The 27829-nt window shown below is 41.4% G+C and overlaps 1 protein-coding gene across 1 annotated transcript; it reads left to right on the top strand.

The window, feature by feature from the left end:
• The first annotated feature begins 1918 nt into the window (after window positions 1-1918).
• Window positions 1919-27553, top strand: LOC139479260 (E3 ubiquitin-protein ligase UHRF1-like). Its single transcript, XM_071262125.1, has 17 exons — window positions 1919-2145; window positions 3517-3690; window positions 6770-6847; window positions 9676-10178; window positions 12516-12728; window positions 14350-14477; window positions 15694-15880; window positions 17194-17317; window positions 17605-17712; window positions 18104-18208; window positions 19243-19349; window positions 21405-21570; window positions 22220-22357; window positions 22840-22945; window positions 23850-23989; window positions 24499-24597; window positions 25318-27553. Exons 1-17 carry the CDS (start codon window positions 1993-1995, stop codon window positions 25462-25464), a joined length of 2676 nt encoding a protein of 891 aa, XP_071118226.1. The 5' UTR covers window positions 1919-1992; the 3' UTR covers window positions 25465-27553.
• Window positions 27554-27829: the final 276 nt, after the last annotated feature.

Here is a 27829-nt window from a genome sequence, read left to right as displayed (position 1 = left end):
ACCGTCAAGCAGCGTCTACGCTGGACGGCCATGCAGTGGGGACAAGTTCTATTCACTGACAAGTCTCGTTTTCACCTCAGCCATAGCGATGGACGGATTCGAGTGTACCGACGTCGAGGTGAACGTTACGTCAATCATTGTGTCTTGGAAGAAGATCGGTTCGGGGGCGGCAGCGTTATGGTATGGGGTGGGATTACAGCAAAACAGAGGACCCGTTTGATAGTGGTAGAGGGAAATCTCAATGGACAGTGCTACCGCGACGAGATCATCAGCCCTGTTGTTCTACCGTTTTTGCGTCGTCATGGCCCAGGCATTACCTTTCAACATGACCACGCCCGGCCTCATATTGTTCGACTTGTTCAGGTTTCTCTTCAACAAAACAACGTGAATATCATTCCCTGGCCGGCTCGCTCCCCTGATCTCTCACCAATCGAGCACATGTGGGATGAGATGGATCGGCGCCTTCGACGTCAACCACATGTTCCACAGACACTCCAGGAACTTCGAGACATGCTCCAGCAGATATGGACAGATTACCCACAGGATTATGTGCGACGCCTGGTCCATTCCATGAGACGAAGCTGTGTTGCTTGCATCGCAACCAGAGGTGGACACACACGCTATTGATTTGCAAATTGACATTTTGGCATGTTCATTTTTTTTTAATGAAATTACACATTTTCTTAAGTCAGTATGGCAAATTAACCCATTTGAACACTAACAGGAGTCTTTTGTCTGATGCAAACCAAAATTGTTTCAGATTTGGTAAAAAAACATAACTTTGCATTAAATCTTTTAACAAGGCATGACACCTTACACTAGACTATAGGTCTGTGACATCGTGTCATATAAAACAGGGTCCACTGGTTTTACTTGTCATTACCTGTTCAATTCAGGATATCTTCCCAAGTCTCCTAAACATAAGTACAAAAATAGTGTATGTCCGAAAGAGCCTTACAGAAAGGCCCCCATGAAATATTTGACGTTTGAAATTACATGTATGTACTTTCTTTCTTTCTTGTTTAACGCCGCACTCAACATGAAGGCGGTCTGTAAATAATAGAGTCTGGACCAGACAATGTAGTGATTGACATCATAAGCATCGATCCACGCAATTTGAATACGATGACATGCATCAACCAAGTCAGCGAGCCTGACCACCCGATCCCGTTAGTCGCCTCGTACCACAAGCATAGTCGCCACTTACAGCAAACATGGGTTGTGGAAGACCTATTCTAACCCGGATCTTCATGGGTACATTACTTTCAACTATTGAAAACAAAATACAGTTTGACACAAAAAATGTCTGGATTATATAATAACACAGTTCTTTGATGTACACATTGGAATTAACCACAATACTCGTCAATAGCATTGCAAATGTTATGAATTGTTACCAAAGTGTTTCATGACCAACGTATCCGCAGTAATAACACGAACCTGAAATATAAAGAATAAACATAGAAAACCTCAGTTTACCAGGCACACTGCAGTTAAATACATTGATGTAATACTCTTGCACCCGCGTCCCGTCCATAATTATAACCCAGCTTCCTAATATCCAAATATAGTTCCGTGCTACACGTAATGATACAAAGGGTTGCCAGTGTTATCTTCAACGAACTTTGGGCGACTTACGACCCTGATATATTTTACAGCCACTTCTCATTTCCAGAATAACATGCAAAGTCGACTGATTAGATTTATAACCGGTTTTGCATTCTCTGAAGTTGATAGAAGTACACTACAGCAATATGATGATCTAGTTATCGTGAACAATGAGTACCTGGGTGAATATATATATATACACACATTCCAATTTCGGTGTTACAATTCCACCTTTTGAATGAATATCTATAAATAGAACATTGTTGTACCATGTGACAGATTTTCCCGCCAGTATTCCATGTGAAGCAGGAAAGGGTTTGTCAACACTGTGTGCTCGGGCTAAGTAATAGCACAAGTGGTTTAAATCTGAAAAGACAAGCCACGATGTGGATCCAGGTCCGAAGCATAGATGGGAAGAAGACTGTTCGTGTGGATGACCTGTCAAAATTGACTAAAATAGAGGAGCTGCGTCAAAAATTAGTGGATCCATTCGAAGCCCCCGTGGAAACACAGCGTCTTTTTTTTCGAGGAAAACAGGTTGCTAAATTTGCTTCAGAATTGACTTGATTGCAGTTGTTTTCTTTGCAAAATAACTGTTGATCTACTTTTATTGACTTTGCGCGTATGCAAAACGAGTATTGCTTATTTCCTTCTGGAAACTTTATTGTTAAGTCATTAGAATTATCGAGATCAGATTATTAATAAATATGTTCTGGTCCAACAAAGTTTTTTACGTTAGAGCTACCCAATTGTAAGTTTATGTGGATATGTGAAAATCATGGGGGAAAAACAAGCGCTTCAGGACTCGAGTGTCAGGTCGCACTGCCCTTGGGAGCGTCATGACCTCAGGTCATTTTGAAAACATTTTATTTTGATGCTGACTGTGACAATTCCTTTGAGGGAAATTGTCGCCTACATCGTCAGAACAAAACAGGTTTTTGAAAGCTTTTTTCACTACTGAGAATAATTTATTCCTTAAAACATGCTAATGTTACTCTGCTGTAAGCTGTAAGCCTAGATCTACTTGTCCTGGACAATGGTTGATCAGGATATGCCTACTTTAGACAAGAACCAGTTTACTGCTACAGTCCCACACAATGGGGGATCATCGCTCTGTGGGTGGCAGGCGGTTTAACGGGTCCACATTGCCTTGAGGGTATACTGAAGGATCTTAAGGGTTTTTTTTAAATTAGGAAGCCCTGTCAAAGTTTTTGTCATCATTTATGTGAACAAAAGCATTAATTGATTTTATGGGTTCATTTCCCAAAACATTGACTGATCATACTGATTGTCATCCTCAATGCAAAGATTCTTTTTAAACTTGGTAATGATGGAAGAAGAATGCCCTATAAAAATGTGATAAAATCATGAAAAATGTCCTGATGCTATTTGGAAAAAATAACATTTGTTTTATCCATGATATGTGTACCTGAACACGGACATATCATGTGACCACCAGAATGGCTTCAATGCTGACAAGACTGAACGAGCTTATGATGTAGCGTCCAACAGATAAAATTATCTTAAACTATCTTAATTTTATCTGTTGGATGTAGTGTCTTCCAGGATAGAATAGGTCTTCAGCAACCCATGCTTGCTGTAAAAGGCGACTATACTTGTTGTAAAAGGCGACTAACGTGATCGGGTGGTCAGGCTCGCTGACTTGGTTGATACTTGTCATCGATCCCAATTGCGTGGATTGATGCTCATGATGTCAATCACTGGATTGTCTGGTCCAGACTCGATTATTTTACGGACAGCCGTCATATATCTGGATTATTGCTGAGTGCAGTGTAAAACAACAAATAAACAAAAAATGTAGCGTCAGTTGAGCTACAGTGCCGTGCCACTGTTACAACATTCCTGCAAAGTGCATGTTTTCAAACTGCCAACACTTTGTTGCTTCAGCTTGTTGATGCCCACACCCTGTTCGACTATGGCGTGAATGTGAACGACTTGATCCAGTTGCTGGTTACTCCAGGGATCAAAGCCGCGTCAGATCCCGCGGACAAACACAGTCAGAGCTCTGGCTACTCGAGCGCCGGAGAAGATGGAAACAGCTCGGATAAGGAAAACCAGAAGGTGAGATAAAAGAAACCATGCATTTTGTGTTACCATGGTTACTTACAACTGACATGTAACAATTAGTTGAAACCTCATTAAGCCCTGGGCCCCGTTCCACAAAGTGATCTTAGCGCTAAGTTGATCGTAACTCCCATTCTTTAACACTGACCTACAACAATCGTACAGTGATGCAGCCAAGTTGTTTTTGCATCAGTTAGTCACACTGATGGCCCCCGTTACGTTCCAATGGGTACAACGTGTAAGGCCAGTGAATGGCCACAGGGCCTAAAGAAGTTCCTCATTTACTCCTGGGAGCATCCTAGATTCAGTTATCTAGTATTGAGCAGAGCTCCAGATAAGCTGCGTATCTGCGTAAGATACGCATCAGTAATGCATAAATACACAGTAAAATAAAATCCAAGCGCATCAAATACGAAACAAACATTACAGATACGCTACAAAAATAAAACTTGTGTGTATCATCAAAATATTTTGAAGCAACCCTGTGTATTCGATTAGCAAATCAGCAACTTATTTTGAAATTATAAAGGGGCATTCCGTCAACCTTGCCAAACTCCACGATGACAGTTACATCATGACCATTTGCCATCGCACTTTTTTGTGGAAGTATCGTGGTATTTTTGAGTCCTATAAAGCTCTCGAACCTACACGACACCAGTTTGCAGGGAGTAGATGAATTGTGTTTTTAAATATTTAACTTCAATACCCACATGTGTTAAAACTAGTGGGTAACAGAAATTTGAATACCCAGATAGAATTACTGATACCCAATGATTTTAAAATGCATGGGTAAAATACCCACAACACCAAAAGCTTATCTGGAGCTGTGATTGAGGCAAGTTGAGTCCCACTTTATGATTATGGTCAAAGCTTTTTCAGGGACCAAGTTACCATGGTTACTACCGTATTCGACATAATAAGCACCCACAGCGATATTTGCTAACATATTGGCTAGTGAACAATCCCAATTAGCACCCCTATTGATCATGTTGATTGATCAGTAAACACAAGATTTATTCGTGTATAATACGCACATGTGTGTTATATGCTCCCTTAATTATGGGCAATTAAATTCTGGAAAAATATATCTGTCGTGTATAATATGCACAGACTTTTCTTTTGTATCATTTCAGGCTGTCAGCATATTTTTTTTTCATCAAAATTTTATTCTTATAAGGGCCCCCTATTTCTAATTTTGAGAGCGCCCTGGGGGCTTATTACATCAAATACGGTATGTCTTGCACAGTATATTAGATTAATGATTTCAGGTTACCAATGTTTGGTTGTAGCATGTTGTGTTTACAGATGATATTTAGTCTTTTACCAAAACAAAGCATGGAAAAGAGAGACAATCTTGTGATGCTACAGTCAATTCATGAAAGTTAAAGTTAAAGAGCGAGCTCAATGGTTGAGATATCGTCCCTGACCGACTACATTCGCCAAGAGTAGTGATTGGCTGAATGTCTTTGGTTGTTTTTCAACCGAAGTGGGAAGTTTTTTAATGACTTTGAATTTGCATTTAGCATGTTTAGACAGTGCAAAAAAAATCAATTTCAGTACTGGCATAAATTGTTATATTCCAAACTAGCATCCTGACTTGCCTTGCTAAGAGAAAGGATCATCAATTTGTTTGGCTGCCCTTTTGAAAATAAACCCACATTTTTTGTCACTTGTTGGCCAGCTGGCACTTCATTTCTTTTTTTGTTATGGGAACAGAGTTTGTCCATCCTTCTTACAATCCGTCCTCCATTTTCAATGGGGACAAATTTCTTCAATCCGTCCTCAGTTTTCAATGGGGACAAATTTTCTCAAAAACTATTTAGGTTGGAGAAGTGAATATTTACACTCTGATGTTATTGGTTTTGATCTGAAATGAGTTTGATAATTGGCGTCTAAAATTCATTTTTACAGAGTTAGGGCCCTTGCTCCAAACTCTTCAACTTCTAAGAGACTGAGTTTCGAAAATTGGTGCCATACATTATTTTTGTTCACAGTAACAGCCCTTGGTTCATGTTTTTGTACTTAGTGAAGTGTCTGCAATGGAGACATTTTTTCTCAAACTGAATTCTGTTAATGAAACTTTGCAAGCTTATCTGATAGATACTTATCAAGACTGAGTTCCAAAAGTTGGTCCCTTCAATGATTTCTTTCCAGAGTTACGTCCCTTGCTAGATGTTTTTATCCCCCGCCCCAGCGAAGTTGGCAGGGGATATAGAAATGGGTTCTGTGTGTGTGTGTTGGTGCGCGCCCGTCCTGAAATCGTTTCCGGAGCATAACCCAGAAAACGTTAAATATTTCTCTACGAAACTTTGCATGTCTGTCAGACACATGCTGAACTGGTGCCTTTTGCTCTTTAGGAATTTTAGACATTTTTATTTTTTATGTTTCCATGGCAACAAGTTCGACTTTGGTTCTGTAGGGTAGAGTTTGTTTCCAGAGCATAACTCAAAACCTATTCAATACTTTCTAACAAAACTTTGCATGTTTACCAGACACATACTGAACTGCTGCCTTTTGATACTTAGCACTTTTAGAATTTTTTTTTTTTTTTACCTTTCCATGGCAACAAGTTGGACTTAGAAAACTATAAGGGTAGGGTTCGATTCCGGTTGAAATTTTCTACATCTATCAGACACGTGCTGAATTGTTGCCTTTTGCTGTTTATGAATTTAAGAAATTTGTATTACTGGGCATTATTTCCAGAAATATTTCCTTGCCAAACATTGCATGTCTATATATAAAGCACATACTGAACTGGTGCCATTTGATATTGAAGAGTTTTAGAAATGTTTATTTTAGAATTTCCATTGCAGCTATTTTGACATGGTTTAAGAGAAATGTTTGGTCAGTTACCTGGTTTTGGACCATAACGTGTTAAAATGGGCGGGGGATAGGGATGACTTTGTCGACTGTACGCATGTTTATTTTTCCATCCTGCCTTCAATGGGAAACTACAAGTACTATGTGAAGAAACAAAATTCTAATCTGCCCCGTGGCGGGGGACAGGGATAATGCTGTTTTCTTGTTGACTTGAGAGGACACTGAGCTAACATCGTCTCTCTCTCTCCCTCCTCAGCCTCCATCCCCCAAGCCAGAGACCGCTTCTAGTAGCTGCGAGGCAGAAGACGAGGACTGCTCAGACAGTGTGTACAAGGTGAGACGTGTGTGTTGTACAAGGTTTGTGTGTTGTTCAAGGTGAGACATGTGTGTGGTACAAGGTGAGACGTGTGTTGTACAAGGGGAGACGTGTGTGTTGTACAAAGTGAGATGTGTGTGTTGTACAAGGTGAGACGTGTGTGTTGTACAAAGTGAGACGCGTGTGTTGTACAAGGTGAGACGTTTGTGTTGTACAAGGTGAGACATGTGTGTGGTACAAGGTGAGACGTGTGTTGTACAAGGGGAGACGTGTGTGTTGTACAAAGTGAGATGTGTGTGTTGTACAAAGTGAGACGCGTGTGTTGTACAAGGTGAGACGCCTGTGTTGTACAAGGTGAGACACGTGTCTTGTACAAGGTGAGACGCGTGTGTTGTACAAGGTGAGACGCCTCTGTTGTACAAGGTGAGACGCGTGTTTTGTACAAGGTGAGATGCCTGTGTTGTACAAGGTGAGACGCGTGTTTTGTACAAGGTGAGATGCCTGTGTTGTACAAGGTGAGACGCCTGTATTGTACAAGGTGAGACGCCTGTGTTGTACAAGGTGAGACGCGTGTTTTGTACAAGGTGAGACGCGTGTGTTGTACAAGGTAGACGCCTCTGTTGTACAAGGTGAGACGTGTGTGTTGTACAAGGTGAGACGCGTGTGTTGTACAAGGTGAGACGCGTGTGTTGTACAAGGTGAGACGCCTGTGTTGTACAAGGTGAGACGCCTGTGTTGTACAAGGTGAGACGCGTGTGTTGTACAAGGTGAGACGTGTGTGTTGTACAAGGATGGTGGTTGTGACTGGGGCATATATTGAACTCTGTGCACTGGTGAATTATCAAGTGTCATGTTACCAGGCTTCAGGCCTGCAGATAAGTCTTCAGTGTGTTTTCAACCATAACCATTTATAGTGTACTCAAGAAGTTAAATATAGTGTTGCCTCTGGCCTTGACTGCTACTCAACGATGGTGTCTCAAATATTGCTCCCCGTGAAGATCCGGGGTAGAATAGGTCTTCAGCAACCCATGCTTGTAAGAGGCAACAAACGGGATCGGGGGATCAGACTCGGTGACTTGCTTGATGGATCGATACTCATGACATCAATCACTGTATTGTCTGGTACATACTCGGTTATTTACAGACCACTGTCATATAGCTGGAATATGGCTGAGTGTTGTGTTAAACAACAAACAAACAAACATTGTGCAGGTTTCAGATTGGTTGACATTGCACCAGTGAGGAGTCTTGTCTTGTCTGCTGGTCGTAAGAGTTACTACCGTATTTTCTTGAGTATAGTGCGCACCCATGTATAATGCGCACCCCCCTCTAGCGGGTTCAATATTTTGGAAAAAAAGAAATTTGAATATTATGCGCAGAAAAAATTTACACCGTACCCTTTCAGCGAAGTCCGGCAAACGAACGGGTGCTGAGAAACTTCGTCAGTACAAATTCGAAATTTGAGATAAAAAATCACCAGACATGTTTATTTACCGTTTAAATAGTATTGATTGTTCTGCTAGGCATTGTTTTATATCTAGGGATTAAGATTACCTTGTGTATTTTCTCGTAAACTAAGCCGAAAACAGCAATCAGCTGTACACACGTTTTCTTGGAATCGACCGGTGATTCGGTCAAGACACACCCAATGAAATAACTTTATAGGATTTTTAATGCAAGGATCGGCAACAATTGTATCTGAAACTATTTTATTTATCAGGAATAATATATTCCATTATTTTCTTAATTATATGCAGCCTTTACTAAACATATTTAAAATAATAATAACCCTAAGCGAAGCAGCTGATCGCTATTCCCGGGTATTATTTTTTACATGGAACATGTCTGACCACTCACCGTCAAGGCTCACGCGCACGGGATCACGTGAGCGCGAGAATTTCATGTTGACATAGAATCGTCAAACAAAAACAAATATGACTTTTAACGAGTCAAAGTATGTCATTTATGATATATGTATCCATTCTCTGTCAACTAAAGTTCGTTTCAAGGCGTCAATAGCGGTATTCTGACTGTGGTTGCTGTTAATAACGGTGAGTTTTGCGATCTTCCGATCGCTTCAAACACGATTTCGCCAAACTTAATAAAAACAATATTATAAGGAATTTTGAATAAAATTAATAAAGTAAGTTACAAACATAAGTCCAGAAATACAAAGAACACTTTTTATAGACAGACAGTGTAATTATATAATTATTTTGCGTACTTCAGTATGGATTTGTTGACATGGTATTTCCGGCGTTTCGTGCTCACGGTAATGTCTTTCCATGGGGGAGAAAAACATCCAAACTCATAATTCGTGTATAATGCGCACCCCCTTCTACACAGCTGTGTTTTTTCGAAAAAAAGTGCGCACTATACTCAAGAAAATACGGTAAATGGATCGGGTGATCAGACTCTTGGAACTGGTTGATTGTATGTCATAGTTGTGTTGATTGATGCTGATGTCAATCACTGGATTTTTTGGTCCAGGATTGATTTACAGACCACTGTCATGTACCTTGAACTTTGCTGAGTGTGATGTTAAAAACAAACACATCAGATCAGGCACCTCGGACATTGATTGGCAACCAAAATGACCTTTTGAAGATTATTTTTCAAAATTGGTAATGATATAGAAGAATGTCCTATCAAAAGTAGATAAAATCAAAACTATCCCCATGCAGTTTATCTCGACTTGTCACTAGCTGGTCAACCAACACGAGGAAAGGTATCAATTAATGGTACAATCGGGCCCAGTGTTGATTTGAGAAACCTGACCACATATAGCTTTTAGCTTCAACATATGGTTTTGGCGTTGTGATATTTTCAATCTCATTTCTTCATAGCTTGGTGATGTCATTGATGCTCGAGACGTTACCATTGGGGCATGGTTTGAGGCAAAGATCTTGAAAATTCGAAAAAAGAAAGATGACAAAGAAGAGGACGGTGATTCATCAAAATCAGACACTAGCAAAATCTCTGCATCCACGTCACGGACTATTCTGGGTGAAAATGCGGAGTTCAAAAGTATGTTGGAAAAAGACAAGACAAAAGTGAATGCTAAGCATGAAGTGATGGATTGTGGTGGAGCTACCACGCCCGTAAAACGAGACGACTCTGATTCTCAGGAGGGAGAGGTAACAAGTGAAAATACAGACACAAACACAGAAGATGCTCCTGGAATAACAGACTCTAGTGAAAATTCCAAGGAACGTATAAAAAGTGAGAATGACACAAATGTTGAAATGAAAGGTGTGGATGAAAATGCAAATGAAAAGTTGGAATCATCCAAAGACATTATCAATCCAAAGACAACTGACGGATACGTGTATCATCTAATATTTGAAGGGTAAGTTGCAAGAAAAACATTTTTTTTGTTATAAGTTCCCAAGTTGTAGGCTGTATTGGGTACTCTCAGATTCATTAACATCTGGATTTTTGGCATTTTTATTTTTTCCCATTTCCATGGAAACAATTGAACTTAGCCTCAAAAGTGTGGTGGTAGGTGTCATTTCGGGAGCAGAACTAAAGAACTATTCATCATTTTTCATCCAAACTTGGTACATGTATTAATCAAGGGCTGAAGTGGTGCCTTTAGCATGCTTAGCTATTAAGGAATTCTAAAAAACATAATTCTTTCCTGTTTCCATAGCAACAAGTTTGACTTTGAAGCTGTTCATAGTGGTGTGTTTGTCCGTACCATTTCTCGAATACCAGGTTGTCAACTGGTACCTTTTGCTATTTAGGGGTGTTTAGAATTTATGATTTTTTTCTGTTTCCATGCCAACAAGTTTGATTTTGACTCTGTTCATAGTGGTGCGTACCTGACATAGAAATACAAAATTCCGAATCCCAATTCCATGGTATAGTTTTGATAGCTCAATGGCTACTCATTATATACAGACAGACACATTAGATAGAAATGTTGGACTTAAGTAACAGTCAGATGATTATATTTTTTTTCAAATTTGTGGGGGCCGGGGGGATTGGTCATCTTCTGATTACCATGATCTTTCTTGTTAATTTTATTCAAAATTTCTACCAATATTGTTTACATAATTTTGTAGAAATCGTGTGAAGTTATCGGTACATCGGTCCGTCACGCCAAACTCATTTATAGTAGCTAATACTAGTTGAAAGTCATATTTGTTGTAGATTGACTATTACATGTCAACAATGTTTCCGCAACCACGAGAGTGTTGACACAGACAGGTCAGATTGTTCCATTGATATGGTTATTATTATTATTATTATTCCCCCATGACTCGTTTTACAGGAGGTTTTAAAATAGACACCATCAGTCCGTCAATCCATTCAAGATGTTTACGGGCCAGATCTTGAAAACCATTCAATATTTCATCACCAGACTTGGCACAAAGACAGGTCCTGTGGTGAACTGCTGCCTTTTGATAGTTTGTGATTTTCGCGAATTTTGTTTTAGTGTTTCCATGGCAAACACTTTGACTTAAGCTGGAAATTAGGGTAGTGCTTGTTTCCGGAGCTGATCTCGCAAACCATACAATATTTCTTCACCAAACTTGGCATATAGATAGGTCTAGTGGTAAATTGGTGCCTTTTGATAGTTTGGTTTTATAAACATGATAAAAACAAAACAACTAGTTGACATTCACAACAAGTATTTAACCATTGTGGGGAATATTGATGAATTTGTCCTCTTGTTTTAAATATATAAAATTAACAATGATTAAGCTAAAACTAACTGCTCATTATATACAGACAGACACATTAGATAGAAAGTATCTCAATTTAGACTTATGTAACCATGGTAACAGCCAGATGATTTGTTTTTACTCAAATTTTCGTCCCTGAAAAACATTCGCCAATCTTGTTATTATGCCATGCGGCACTGGAATACACACTGCACCCTAGTCTATACCGATACAGTACTCTACCACAGCTGACAGACCCAAGAAGATCCAGGGTAGAATACGTCTTCAGCAACCCATGCTTCGTAAAAGGCGACTATGCTTGTCATAAGAGGCGACTAAAAAGGGGGGTGGGGGTCAGGCTCGCTGACTTGGTCGATGCATTTCATTGTACAAACAAACCACAGCTGAGATATTACACATGGTCAGAGGATGTTAGTTATAATAAAGAAAAGGAATTCCTCAACTTTAACTACAAGTGTGAGCAAAAGAAGACAGTGAAGCCATCAGCATGATTAGTGTATTTAATGTTAATGTTTCGAAAGATCATGTACGGAAATATACTTTCGTAATGGTATCAAATTGTGAAACCCAATCATTCATCCTAAATATAGGGCCCAGTGGATGCACTCTGTATTTTCTTTCGAGGTCAGTTTAAATGTTGTTGCATTTGGCATGGTTGGCATGGTTAGGACGGAGGATCTATTGTCCAGTATAACACTGGTCATGTCAGCGTGGGCAAAGGACCGTTTAAACATGTTAAAGGTCTTATGTGGATTTAGGAGTATGTAATGCTCAATTGTCTTAGGTGCCACAATTGCTGTGCAGAGTTGCGTCCCTTGGGCATTCCAAGTACAGACGATAGTTGGTTTTAATCCTGGTTCACCCTAAATATGTTTCTAGGTTTGTCAGCACCATACCAGTGCTCATAAATTCCACCAATACCATCTGATACCTGCTTTTCCATTTAATGTATTATTGACATCCACACAGTGACACAGTGTTTCATGTTAATACAGGTATGAGGAAGATGTAGTCGAGGTCAGCTCCAATAACATCAGACCCCGAGCCAGGGAAAAGGTGAAGTTGGGTGAGATCAAGTGTGGAGATCACGTGCTGGTCAACTACAACTACGATGACCACGCAGAGAGGGGGTTCTGGTACGACTGCATCGTCTCCGGGAAACGAGACACACGAACAGTCAAAGAACTGCTAGGAACTGTTTTCATCGGGTGAGGATCGGGGGCAGAGTGAAAACCATCACTTGAACAGTGAATGTATTAGGCTTCATATTTGTAAATAATGAATAGTCCTTGACAAATCAGTCTCCATTAATTTTCTCCACTAGGTTTGAACAGCAGCTAAAGCATCAGTCTACAGATCATTGATGCTTTACATGCTTCTCTAGGGGAAGTCAGGCAGCACCGTGGTTAATGCAGTGGCTTGTCATGTCAAGGACGTGAGTTTGATTCTTCATGCTCATGGACTTGTTTCAGCGCTGACCTCATGTTGATGACTTGTTTCAGCGCTGACCTCATGTTGGACTTGTTTCAGCGCTGACCTCATGTTGATGACTTGTTTCAGACCTGACCTCATGTTGATGACTTGTTTCAGTGCTGTCCTCATGTTGATTGACTTCTTTCAGACTTGACCTAATGTTGATGACTTGTTTCAGCGCTGACCTCATGTTGGACTTGTTTCAGCGCTGACCTCATGTTGGACTTGTTTCAGCGCTGACCTCATGTTGGACTTGTTTCAGCGCTGACCTCATGTTGATGACTTGTTTCAGCGCTGACCTCATGTTGATGACTTGTTTCAGTGCTGTCCTCATGTTGATTGACTTCTTTCAGACTTGACCTCATGTTTGATTCGTTTCAGAGCTGACCTCATGTTGATGGACTTCTTTCAGACCTGACCTCATGTTGGACTTCTTTCAGACTTGACCTCATGTTGATGACTTGTTTCAGTGCTGACCTCATGTTGATGACTTGTTTCAGTGCTGACCTCATGGTGATTGACTTCTTTCAGACTTGACCTCATGTTGGACTTGTTTCAGTGCTGACCTCATGTTGATGACTTGTTTCAGTGCTGACCTCATGTTGATTGACTTCTTTCAGACCTGACCTCATGTTGGACTTGTTTCAGTGCTGACCTCATGTTGGACTTGTTTTAGTGCTGACCTCATGTTGATTGACTTCTTTCAGACCTGACCTCATGTTGGACTTGTTTCAGTGCTGACCTCATGTTGATGACTTGTTTCAGTGCTGACCTCATGTTGATTGACTTCTTTCAGACTTGACCTCATGTTGGACTTGTTTCAGTGCTGACCTCATGTTGGACTTGTTTCAGTGCTGACCTCATGTTGATTGACTTCTTTCAGACCTGACCTCATGTTGGACTTGTTTCAGTGCTGACCTCATGTTGATTGACTTGTTTCAGTGCTGACCTAATGTTGATGACTTGTTTCAGTGCTGACCTCATGTTGATGACTTGTTTCAGTGCTGACCTCATGTTGATGACTTGTTTCAGTGCTGACCTCATGTTGGACTTGTTTCAGTGCTGACCTCATGTTGATGACTTGTTTCAGTGCTGACCTAATGTTGATGACTTGTTTCAGTGCTGACCTCATGTTGATGACTTGTTTCAGTGCTGACCTAATGTTGATGACTTGTTTCAGTGCTGACCTCATGTTGATGACTTGTTTCAGACCTGACCTCATGTTGATGACTTGTTTCAGTGCTGACCTCATGTTGGACTTGTTTCAGCGCTGACCTCATGTTGATGACTTGTTTCAGTGCTGACCTAATGTTGATGACTTGTTTCAGACCTGACCTCATGTTGGAATTGTTTCAGTGCTGACCTCATGCCCCTTGAGGATTGCAAGGTTCTATTCGTGGATGAGATCTTCAGTATCGAGAAGCCAGGCACTCAACTCAATGAGACCCGGGATGCTGACAATCCAGCAATATCACCTGCTAAACGTATGTCCACATTAGACCTTCATCCAGTTCCAGACCTTGTGCATGGCGGAAGCTGTCTTCCATGTGTGTGCTATAAATAGATGTCTCCTTGAGCCAGACTGGCTTTTGTGAAACGGTAGTACATACATCCCCTTGCAATCAATACACTGTGCAGTGCTGTAGATAGAGGCCCCCTTGTCAGAAAACATCACGGCATATACTGCTAGTCATTAGAGCTGTCTAGAATAATTGAATTAAAATGTGTTGTCATAAAACTCTAATGCATGTAGGTGTCTTGTATGAATATGTATGTATTATAAATGATGACAGGTCACGGTGACCTGCTTTCAATGTCTTCACAGCTGCAATAGTTTCATTGGTACAGTAAATTTCATGCCCATATAATTCATACTTGGTTTATCTGCCGGATGTTCCTTTGTAATGTTCTTGAAATACTTGCAACTGATATTGAAGGTCAAATTCACTTTCAAGACCATACTCTGGAAGTGTTCATTGTATTTTGATTAAATTTGATGAACATCCTATATGTGCGGCATTGAGGTGGTACAACTTGGGGCGACCTTGAGTGCAGGTCAAGGTCACTGATGTCATTTTTAAGGTAGCCCTGCTTGTGTAGTGAACCAATCCCTGTGCTTGTAGGATATAGTTTGTAAGAGCTTATGCCTTTGTTTTCAACTAAAATAGAATCAAGCATGTGATTGGCTCAGATTGAGGTCAAGGTCATTGAGCCGAAAGTGCATAGAAATGTTCTTATAGCGGTAGCTAGATGCATCAGAGGTTCTGTTAAAAGTTATCTTGTATTAAACTTGTGTTTTCCAAAACCGAACCTGAGGTGCATATGCCTTTCTTTTTTGTGTAACTACAGACATGGGATTTTCTCCTCTGAGGCTGTCTTGCATTAGGAGTGTTTTCCCTGACTAGAAGTGATGTCATTAAACATGATGTGCTTTAACATGTTAGTGTAGCTTGAGGCACAGCACTGATTTGTGCTGCTTTTGACAGCATTAGGATTACAAGATGACTTGACATGGTATTGGTGAGGTCAGCTGCCACCTGATTTGGTCAAAATGGTTTGTGATTTCTGTTGAAAGCTGAGTATGGGTCTGCTTCTGTGTTTCATATAATGCAAACCCCTTTCCTGTTGAATAATGTGGAACAGAGAAATGGTGGAGGGTGAAGTACGTCACAGTTTTGTAATGAGACGAATGTTTGGCAGGTAAGAACAAGCCGGAGTGTGACCATTGCCATGACAACCCCCGCAGGAAGTGTAAACACTGCGCGTGTTGCGTGTGTGGGGGGAAGGACAACCCAGACCGGCAGATCCTGTGTGACGAGTGCGACCAGGCGTATCACCTCGACTGCCTCAACCCACCCCTCGAGACCGTGCCGGATGATGATGAATGGTGAGGAATGGGCTGATCTTGGGATGTTAGTGGGCTGATCTCAGGATGTTAGTGGGCTGATCTCGGGATGTTAGTGGGCTGATCTCGGGATGTTAGTGGGCTGATCTCAGGATGTTGGTGGGCTGATCTCGGGATGTTGGTGGGCTGATCTCGGGATGTTGGTGGGCTGATCTCGGGATGTTAGTGGGCTGATCTCGGGATGTTGGTGGGCTGATCTCGGGATGTTAGTGGGCTGATCTTGGGATGTTAGTGGGCTGATCTTGGGATGTTAGTGGGCTGATCTCAGGATGTTGGTGGGTTGATCTCGGGATGTTAGTGGGCTGATCTCGGGATGGTGGTGGGCTGATCTCGGGATGTTGGTGGGCTGATCTCGGGATGTTGGTGGGCTGATCTCGGGATGTTGGTGGGCTGATCTCGGGATGTTGGTGGGCTGATCTCAGGATGTTGGTGGGCTGATCTCGGGATGTTGGTGGGCTGATCTCAGGATGTTAGTGGGCTGATCTCAGGATGTTAGTGGGCTGATCTCGGGATGTTAGTGGGCTGATCTCGGGATGTTAGTGGGCTGATCTCGGGATGTTGGTGGGCTGATCTCAGGATGTTGGTGGGCTGATCTCGGGATGTTGGTGGGCTGATCTCAGGATGTTGGTGGGCTGATCTCGGGATGTTGGTGGGCTGATCTCGGGATGATCTCGGGATGTTGGTGGGCTGATCTCGGGATGTTGGTGGGCTGATCTCGGGATGTTGGTGGGCATGGTTCACAGTATGTTAGGCTTTAGTGCACCTGGTTCACAATACTGTATCTTTGTCATTGAGTAACCTTTGGCTTTATTTCATGCATCAGTAGTTCGAACTTGAATGTATGCGATGTCATTTCATCCTGTGAATAAAACATGAATGATTAGAAACTATTTCTTTACCAGCGAAATATCAACAGACTAGAACGTGTGACAGTTACTGCAACAATTTTCCCCGTGTTATGGGTTTCAGACGCTAAAGAAACTTTTGTTATTTTCTCATTAATCAAAAGAACAACTGTAAAACATCCTACCCTCTTATAAAAGACGACTTTATCTTTGAAACAGACATCATCTGAGTATCTACACTGTCTGTGACGCGACACCCCTTGTTATGGCGCGAGTAATTGCGATAAACGTGGGCGTCCAAAAACCTATGATGTCTTAAAACCTATTATCCGACGATACTTGCCAGCTTTGTACATGTTGTACACTTGAGATAGGAGGGAGAAGCATTAGCTTTCTAGGTTGGTAAATAAACAGCCCTAGAAGTGACTGGGTTATGTCTTGGTCCACCAGGTACTGTCCGTCGTGCAAGGTGGACACCAGCAGCGTGGTCAAGGCCGGCGAGAAACTGAAGGAGAGCAAGAAGAAATCCAAGATGGCATCTGCTACTTCTAAAAGCAGTCGTGACTGGGGAAAGGTATGATAAACTTAATAATATTTTCCCAGTGGAGTGCTCCAGTTACAGGTGGAAAATTGCATTCATATTTTTGTATTTGTATATATGTGGGATAAGGAACATGTGTTAGTTTTATTATCTTGCAGGAGTACACCTGTATGAGGGTGTAGGGGGTTTGACTGTAGGCTGTAAATGTAACTCTGAAAACATGTCCTTACTAACATACTAAGCAGAGAGAGAAATGTCCATTGCTAAAGTCATGATCTTGAAGTGTTGTTCCGATGTTGATTGAGCTGTTTTTGTTTCAGGGTATGGCGTGTGTGGGACGGACGAAGATGTGTACTCTTGTCCCGCCAAACCACTTCGGCCCTGTGCCTGGTGTGGAGGTCGGCATGATGTGGAAGTTCAGGGTACAGGTATGTCTTGACTGAAGTGTCAGTGGCTTCTCATGGTCCCTGTAACACAAGTGACAAGTTGGAACTGTTTAAACAAAATGTTCATGGAATTGAAGCCTTAGATTACAACATTGATAGAATGGAACCATTGAAATGATTTCTGCATCGTTTTGAACCCTTTAAACAAAATGTTCATAGAATTGAACAGTTCTCAAATACAAGGATGACACCCTTCAAATACAATGTTGATAAAATGAACCCTTCAAATTCAACATCGATATGAACCCTTGAGTGATATGTGCATAGACTGAATTGTTCCTACAATTGAGGTTAGTTACATCTTGAAATGTTGCTTAATTCAGAGCATTTCTGAGGCTGTATCTGTTTAGTATAAGATTGTTGCGTCTGTCAGGTGAGCGAAGCAGGCTGTCATCGTCCCCATGTTGCTGGCATCCATGGCCGCGAGGATGAGGGAGCGTACTCCATTGTGTTGTCTGGAGGCTACGAGGATGATAAGGTATGTATGTCTGTCAGTGTGCTCAAGAATCCCAAACACTAATATTTTATACAAGAGTTGTTTTTTTTACAAATGTTTTTATATCCCACAATGACTTGATTAAGATGGGGGATCGAGAGTGATGCTAATGTAACATGTGTGATTCTTATGTAACGTCACGTGTGGGATGCTGTTGTCACGTGTGGGATGCTGTTGTCACGTGTGAGATGCTGTGGTCACGTGTGGGATGCTATTGTCACGTGTGGCTGTTGTCACGTGTGGGATGCTGTGGTCAAGTGTGGGATGCTGTGGTCACGTGTGGGATGCTGTTGTCACGTGTGGGATACAAATGTTTTTATATCCCACAATGACTTGATTAAGATGGGGGATCGAGAGTGATGCTAATGTAACGTGTGTGATTCTTATGTAACGTCACGTGTGGGATGCTGTGGTCACATGTGGGATGCTGTTGTCACGTGTGAGATGCTGTGGTCACGTGTGGGATGCTGTGGTCACGTGTGGGATGCTGTTGTCACGTGTGGGATGCTGTGGTCACATGTTGGATGCTGTTGTCACGTGTGGGATGCTGTTGTCACGTGTGGGATGCTGTTGTCACGTGTGGGATGCTGTGGTCACGTGTGGGATGCTGTGGTCACGTGTGGGATGCTGTGGTCACGTGTGGGATGCTGTTGTCACGTGTGGGATGCTGTTGTCACGTGTGGGATGCTGTTCTCACTTGTGGGATGTTGTGGTCACGTGTGGGATGCTGTGGTCACGTGTGGGATGCTGTTGTCACTTGTGGGATGCTGTGGTCAAGTGTGGGATGCTGTTTTCACGTGTGGGATGCAGTGGTCACGTGTGAGATGCTGTTGTCACGTGTGGGATGCTGTGGTCATGTGTGGGATGCTGTTGTCACGTGTGGGATGCTGTTGTCACGTGTGGGATGCTGTTGTCACGTGTGGGATGCTGTTGTCACGTGTGAGATGCTGTGGTCACGTGTGGGATGCTGTTGTCACGTGTGGGATGCTGTTCTCACGTGTGGGATGCTGTTGCAGGATGATGGAGATCAGTTTACGTACACAGGAAGTGGAGGTCGTGACCTTTCTGGCAATAAGCGCACAGCAGAACAGTCATGTGATCAAGTTCTAACGAGGATGAACAAGTAAGTTCAATGCATTTGAAAGGTTCCTGTCTGCTCACACATGAAGCATATTGACCAAGTTCATCTGTTGGGATTCTGTTTCCGAGACAGTAAGGTGTACAGTTAATCTCTTTATACACCTCAAGTCAAGGTCATCCTTAAGGTCACTTTATTTGCACAGAGAGTTAAACAGGATGTGGTGATGTAAGACAACACTAATGGGATGCCAGGTTGGCGTTGGTCCCCAGCCACCTGTGATGGTCTTAGGGGCGACTAGTTGATTGGCTGGTGAGTCTCAGCAACTTGTAAGTTGCATGTCACCGTACCCCATTGCCAGGGATCGCTGCTCGCAGTATCAGTCATTGGAGTTTCTGGTCAAGACTCATTACAAACAAGTCCTGTTAACCCGACATGGTTGGTTGCATATGATTATGTCGGATTAACGAGTATGTCAAGGTCGTGATCGAAAATCGGACAACTACATGATAGATAATAATACAAACAAGTAATAAAATAATGAAACATGCGCATGGTTATGTTAAGTTGTCAGCGATATGTTTTCTAATCACGCAACCTCTAAGGCTTACCACAAAACACAAAACAAATGTTACGGAAAAAGCATGGTCTGGAATGGAAGTCGCCAGTATGAAATTGCTACCGCAAAGCTCAAGAAAGCTGCTTTCTTAGTGGCTAATGACAACTTCCTGTTAGTCATTTCATTGGTTGGTGCAAGTTCGTTCTGAAGTGACCTGTAATTTGGAGTCCTCGGTGGTAGCAAAAATTTGTACCTGATTTTAATGAGATTGGGGTAATCTAAGCTTGTGATTAATCCAGTTTTGTTTATTTAAAGCATTAATTGTTTATTGTTAAGCAAGTTTGTCTCTATAGCCGTTGTAATAAGCAGCTACTAACCGACTTGTCTCGCATCAAAACACGGGCCGTGTACTCGCGGGCAGATGACCATGGGGTACACTGATCACTGATTAATTAGTGATTTCGCTAATTCATTGCAATCCAGGTGTGTCAGTCAGAGTGCGAGACTGTCGGATTCATGGGTCTAAATAGCACTGATTTAGTCGGTTCCCATCATTAGTATCGGATAAAGACGATTGTTGGATTAACAAGTGTCGGATTAACCAGACTTGACTGTATTCCCCCCAAGCAGCCAGTTGTAGTTGGCTGGCATTTCCCAGGTCATTGTATCCTGACTGTCAAGGTGGTAGGTAGTTATACTGTTGTTTGTTGTTGTTTTGCGGACCAATTCGCTTAAATCTCTGCAGGTAAGTTTTGATCTAATGAAAGTAGTTTTTTTTTGTTTTTTACTTCATTTTGACAAGATATGAGAATCTTTTGACAATAGGAGGAGTTATGTCATTAGATTGGAAATGCATATAGATTCTTTATGATTAACGTAAGGGAGATAATTCTCATTCTGGATGTACTTGTGTTCTGATGTGAATCATATCGGTGAAGTTGACCGTTGTAAGTCTACAATGTTACTCTGTGTTGTGTTGTCATAGTGTTTTCGAAATGGTTGTGTGGAGGTGATAGTGTGTCCGTTGTATAATGAATTCTAACAAATAACGTTAACTTGAAGCAGAGAGCTCTGTCTGTCATTATGTTAACTGTCTGTGAGGTACTGGATCTGGTTGTGGGTGAAGAAGCAAAGTATTTCCCCAAAGGTAACCATGGTAACAGTACGTAGCTGGAAATGCATGGTGGTATGTGAGGATTTCTGGAAATGGTGGCAAAGGACTGCTTCTATTACTGCAGGATGCAAACACCTGTTACAGTTTATATACTGTTACTTTGAGGCATCTCTGCTTGGTGCTATGTTGATAGTGTCGACTTGAAACTTCAACATCCCGTCTTTTCATTGTTGATAGCGTTGACTTGAAACTTCAACATCCCATCTTTTCATTGTTGATAGCGTCGACTTGAAACTTCAACATCCCATCTTTTCATTGTTGATAGCGTCGACTTGAAACTTCAACATCCCATCTTTTCAGTCATTTCATGTTGATGTTAATTTGATGTCAGCTGAATGCTTATGCACTCAGTATGCTGTATGTGCAGAGCCTTGGCCAAGAACTGCAACGCACCCATCAACGCGAAGACAGGTGGAGATTCCAAGGAGGGTTGGCGAGACGGGAAGCCAGTCAGAGTTGTCCGCAACTGCAAGGGCAGCAGACACTCCAAGTATGCACCGCTAGATGGCAATCGTTACGACGGTATTTACAAGGTGGGTGCGCATGTTCAAATATGATCGGTTGTCATTTGTTCGTGGACCTAAGCTTATTACCAAAATAAAAAAGGCGGATTGACATATTGTTATCCCCCGCCCAACAAAGTTGGCAGGGGATATAGAAACGGGCTCCGTCCGTCACATTTCTGGAGCATAACTCATAAACCGTTCAATATTTTTTCATCAAACTGTGCAGGTCTGTCAGGTACATGCTGAACTGGTGCCTTTTGCTATATAGAAATTTTAGACATTTTTATTTTTTACGTTTCCATGGCAACAAGATGGACTTAGGTTCCAAACTCTTCTTTTCTTTACAATTTCCATGACAAGTTCCACCTCGGTTAAAAAAGGTTACGGTTTGTTTAGATTTAATTATGTCATAAATTCTGCAACAGGAGCGGGGGATGTAGCCACGTTAGTGGCAAACTCTTGTTATCAAAGAATCGCCTCAAACATGTACTATAGTTTCAAGATTTGTGACCATGATGATTTACTAAGTTACTATTCATAGCATTAAGAAGATTGCTTGTGTCTGGTGAATGTTGACTAATATGTCGATCATGTTGTCTGCTGATTGTGATGTACGTTTAAGTGACTGCTTGTGGCGAGTGCACGTTAAATGATGTATCGACAATGTTGTCTGCAGATTGTGAAGTACTGGCCGGAGTCTGGCAAGTCCGGCTTCTTGGTGTGGCGCTACCTGCTGCGTCGAGACGACCCCACACCGCCACCCTGGTCTGCTGCTGGCAAGAAACGCGTCAAGCAGATGGGATTTGAGATGCAGGTGAGAGCTCGGCAATATCATAATGCATTTCCTTGATCTATGTTTGTGAAATGTCAGCATTTGTGAAGTTAAGTCCAAATGTAGTGGTAGTTTCTTACAAAGATATGGGTGAAATGAGAGACCTCAGTGTGGACAGAGTCAACGTCTTGCATGTAAGGCCAGACTTCTGTTTAGACATGGTTTACGAATCTGCCGAAAAATACAACTGTGAAAAGCATTCTTATCTTGCATTACACAAGAGCCGTCCCAGGACTGATGTCTTCCTTCCTCCTGTAACATCACCCCTGAGGGGAGCTTTCCAAGTCAAGGGGCATGACATTTTACTACAAAATAAATAGGGCTGTAACCATGGTAACGATTCATCGATACTTAGGCATGTTAGGTACACCTGATACTTGGTACCTAGTATCATCAGTCCGTATTGTGATACGAATCGTATTGCAAGATACCAAAAATAAACTTGCTGTTTTGATACGTTTCAGTACCCGGATGGTTACCAGGAGGCTCAGGCTCTGAAGGAGAAAGAGAAGGAGGAGGCTGCCGAGGCCACACCCAAGGGCAGAGGTCGCAAGAAGAGGAAAGCAGAGGGTAATATACAGAATTAAGTGTGAGAACAGTGCCCCAATGTTGTACCCCAATGTTGTACAGACAGACAGACAGACAGATGAGCAGCACGTGGGACAGGCTGGTCGTTGTACACTAATGGCCGTCCTCATGCTAACACCCTCTTGTATGTCCAGCCCAAACTTGATTACAAGTTAATAAGCTACTGTGATACAGCTGAACTTTTGCTGACTGGCGTAAAACAACATTCACTCACTGAAGTTAGTGTTAACCTAGCTGTATATTAGAAATAGTGATACATGTGTATGGGAGCTGGTCTAATGTTTAGATACCTCAGGGCTATTGAACACCTGATCTATGTTTACTTCCCCCTATTGAACACCTGATCTATGTTTACTTCCCCCTATTGAACACCTGATCTATGTTTAGATTTTCCCCTATTGAACACCTGATCTATGTTTACTTCCCCCTATTGAACACCTGATCTATGTTTACTTCCCCCTATTGAACACCTGATCTATGTTTACTTCCCCCTATTGAACACCTGATCTATGTTTACTTCCCCCTATTGAACACCTGATCTATGTTTAGATTTTCCCCTATTGAACACCTGATCTATGTTTAGATTTTCCCCTATTAAACAGCTGATCTATGTTTACTTCCCCCTATTGAACACCTGATCTATGTTTAGATTTTCCCCTATTAAACAGCTGATCTATGTTTAGACTTTCCCAATTTAGACAGAGGATCTATCTATGTTTAGACATTCCCTATTAAACAACCGATCTATGTTTTGACTCCCTGTATTAAACAGCTGATCTATGTTTAGACTCCTTGTATTAAACAGCTGATCTATGTTTCGACTCCCTCTATTAAACAGCTGATCTATGTTTAGACTCCCTGTATTAAACAGCTGATCTATTTTTAGACTCCCCTGTCAATACTCCTAAGAAGTCGAAGGTGTCAGAGTTCAAGATCGAGTCGGAGCAGATGGACCACATCAAGGAGGACAAGCTCAACGAGAAGCTGTGGAAAGAAGTGATGGAGTCCGCCAAGGAGGGGCGTCCGGTACGTCGGTCACATCCTGGCACACAGCCAACACTTACAGCCCAAACTCCATACTGTATAACACAGCCATAGGACCAGGGCCCCGTTCCACAAGGCAATCTTAGCATTAAGTCCTTTGTAACTCCCATACTTTAACCAAGACTTTTGATAATCATAGTGCTAAGATCGCTTTGTGCAACTAGGCCCAGGAAGGGAGATTAGTTACCTGAAGAAGTTTCCTTAATGTTCCTCTGTGACATTGCTGGAATATTGCTAAGAGCGGTGTATTACAGTAAGACCATACTCACTGCTTAACGTTGAATGTGTCCTGAGAGCTTGTGGACATCTGTCCACTTAGGGTGGGTGTTATCTGTTCTGAATTCTGGGGAAAGATGAGTGGAGACTACGCTAGTGGTTAGAACATTTACATTCCCCACATGTAGAGAGTGTGTGAAGCTTTAGTGTCCAGTGCCATCATATTGAAAAAAGAGGTGTGAAACCCTTCTCTCACTCACGACATGTTCTTCCAGAAATTCATCCAGAAAATTGAAGAGACCTTCATTTGCATCTGCTGCCAGGACGTGGTTGTCAAACCTGTCACTCTGGAGTGCTGTCACAATGTCTGTAAGGTAGGTCGTCAACATCCCTGTCACGCTTGAGTGCTGTCACAATGTCTGTAAGGTAGGTCACCTACGTCCCTGTCACTCGAGAGTGCTGTCATAATGTCTGTAAGGTAGGTCGTCAACGTCCCTGTCACTCTATAGTGCTGTCATAATGTCTGCAAGGTAGGTCGTCAACGTCCCTGTCACTGGAGTGCTGTTACAATGTCTGTAAGGTAGGTCATCAACGTCCCTGTCACACCGGAGTGCTGTCACAATTTCTGTAAGGTAGGTCGTCAGGAATGTGGTCGTGGTTGAATCATGACACTGGCTGGTGGTCGTGGTTGAATCATTCTACCACGACACTGGCTGGTGGTTGAATCATGACACTGGCTGGTGGTCGTGGTTGAATCATGACACCGGCGGTCATGGTTGAATCATGCCCCTACCATGACATTGGCGAGTGGACGTTGTCAAGGCCCTTCCTATATATATTCTGGTGTTGTAAAGGGGGCAGGTGCTTCGAGAGAAGGTCGTAATTATTTGAAGTCTTGATTGCCAACATGTGACAAATTCAGTGGAAATTATCAGGGAATCATTTAATTGCAAAGCCATTATTTCATTCTTTGTCCGTCTTACAAGGCTATAATATAGGTTGTTGTATTTCAATTAAGAGGCCACTGCTAGGGCTTTAGGTTGCCTTGCGCTGCCATTGTGGGTGTTGATGCCTTCTGTTGTCCTCTCTTCCAGTCCTGTCTTCAGAGATCCTTCAAGGCCGAGGTCTACTCCTGCCCCGCGTGTCGCTTTGAGCTTCCTCAGAAATACAACATGCCCATCAACACCAGCCTCTCCACCGTCCTCAACCACTACTTCCCTGGCTACGAAGCTGGACGATGAGATCATGGTTAAACCTTTTAAGGATGCACACGAACATGTGAACCCTCTCTATGTCAGAACCTCTATGTCAGAACCCAACTGATCAGGAAGAATGGATTATATGGTGGAGTAAGGCGTCTTCAGGGGATCAGAAGTCATAGCACGGTGCCAATATATTGCACTTACTCATGCAGCATTTACAGGCCTATTGATGACACATGATGGTGTCCATCCCTTACTGGTAGTAAGCTGGTATACAGCTGCTATAACTATATTGTTTTACACAATTTGTGTCAAGCTTAGAGATGCATTTATTAATAATACAAACTGAAGTCAATTATATCTACATTTATATAGGTCTTATTTCAGATAAACAATAGTAGTCAATGATATACCGAATGTTATTCCTCATCTGTTTTGTTCTAATGAATGAATTAAATAATGGTATTCATTGGTTGAAGTATTGTGGTAGTCGTGTCAGTCAAAAGTGCTTATTAGTTCCATGTTTTAGAATAGTTAGGCAGCTTAAATTAAGAATGAAATGAAAGAATGTATATATTTACATAATCCTGGTTTTATCACGTTGTATTGAATTTAGATTTTATTGACATTCCTATTGGATCACATGCCATATTTACCTCCAAAGTTTATGTGTTTTATGTTTTTATTTACATGTTTAAGGCATATATCTTGAAAGTAGCCATCTAGGAAAGAGATAAATTCACAAACTTGATTTATTAAATGGAATTTTTATTGACATCTAAGTATGGAACCTACAACCTCCAATAATGACGGGTTGTTTGCTGTGAGGAATTGAATTGATCTTTCAAGAGTTGAAATGTTAAATGTTCGTGAACAGTACTAATGAAGTTAAAAGATGGTGCTTGTCAACTAGTCCATAAACTTATACCTGTTTTATTCAGATAAAGGAACCTCCACGTCAAGTGGGAAACTCCTCATGTTTTTTGTTTAGAGAATTCACTTTCATTTGCATGCATTGATTTTATTCCTGAAACGCACAGATGTACATAATTTCTGTATTTTGTAACTTTTATCCCATTATTTCATTCTATATAATAGTACATATATTCAAATTAGTCTCATACTCGGTGGTTTCATCTGTAGAGTTTTTACTGAGTTGTCTCCCTTGAGCGTAATGGCTGGTAATGTTCAATAGCATTTACATGACTTTCTCATTGTATACTACAAATGTATCTTTCTTTTTGTCAGGGAGTTCTAGTAGAATTACAATTGACTGCTTTACATATTCTACTCAAAAGAAGTTAAGGATCACCTGTTTCTTCCATATTACTATGGTGAACATGTCCCTAAACTCTGTTGAGTAATATTCTGTACCACTACAAATGTATGAATTATAAATAGGAACATTAATGTCTGGATTAATAAAATACAAATATATAAACCTGCTACATGTTTTTGGGTGGTTTTGGTTCATGTCATCTTGAGAGAATTTTTAGAACTATTGAATCAATTTGTCACATTAGATATTGCTATGAAGGAGGTGAATTTTTTACAAGTTTCTGGTGCTTTTTGTTCAAATCGTTTTGAATCAATTTCTCTAATAGATACTTCTAAACAGGTGATAGCATTTTCAGAGGAGCATGGTTTATTTTGTATTCAACCAATATATATTTCTGGCATTCTAGAAGTTGGTGAGTAAATAAGAAAACGTACAACTACAAGGATAACAACTTCTTGTTTATTGCATTTAGCAATGTTTCGATGTAGATTGTTTCACCATTATCTGCCACTCCAGCTTGAAAATGGTGGAATACATAGCGAAACATTGCTAAATGTTGTGAACCAGAAATTGTTATCTATTACGTTGTATGTTTTCCTATGCTTACAGGTAAACTTGAAGTTCGGAGAAGCTATTATTGCGTCTTGAATCTCAAATCTGGATCATGAAGCTGTTAGTTATTATAATTTCCCAATTTTGACCTCATTTATTTTGAGTTTTGTGATCCCCGTTCCTGCTTCTGACATCACATGCCCTGTGTTGTGTTTGTGGGGTGTTCAGGTCATGTGCTGGTGATGATGTGCTCAACATTGTATAGAGGTATATGGAATGTATGATCCTTTAATTAAAAGTGCATATTTTTTATGCTAGTTTGTGTTAAATAAACTCTTCAAACAGCTGTCACATCTCTGTTTTCATCAGGTTTGCTGTTGAATTTTCCATACTTGTGGCATGTTTAGGGAGTACTCTGTGCGCACCAGATTGTGACCTCACTATTGCTGAATAAGTACTTTTCACTGTGAACTTGAAGTCTGTTACTATGTATAAATAGCATTTCCAGCACAATCTCGTCCACCATTGCATCCCATTATCTCCAAGAGGAAGTGTTGCTGTTAAATGAGGCCA

The sequence above is a fragment of the Haliotis cracherodii genome, unplaced genomic scaffold (genome assembly GCF_022045235.1).
Source record: "Haliotis cracherodii isolate W230 unplaced genomic scaffold, xgHalCrac1.p SCAF_4, whole genome shotgun sequence".
NCBI lineage: Eukaryota > Metazoa > Mollusca > Gastropoda > Lepetellida > Haliotidae > Haliotis > Haliotis cracherodii.
This window is presented reverse-complemented; position numbering and strand designations above follow the sequence as displayed.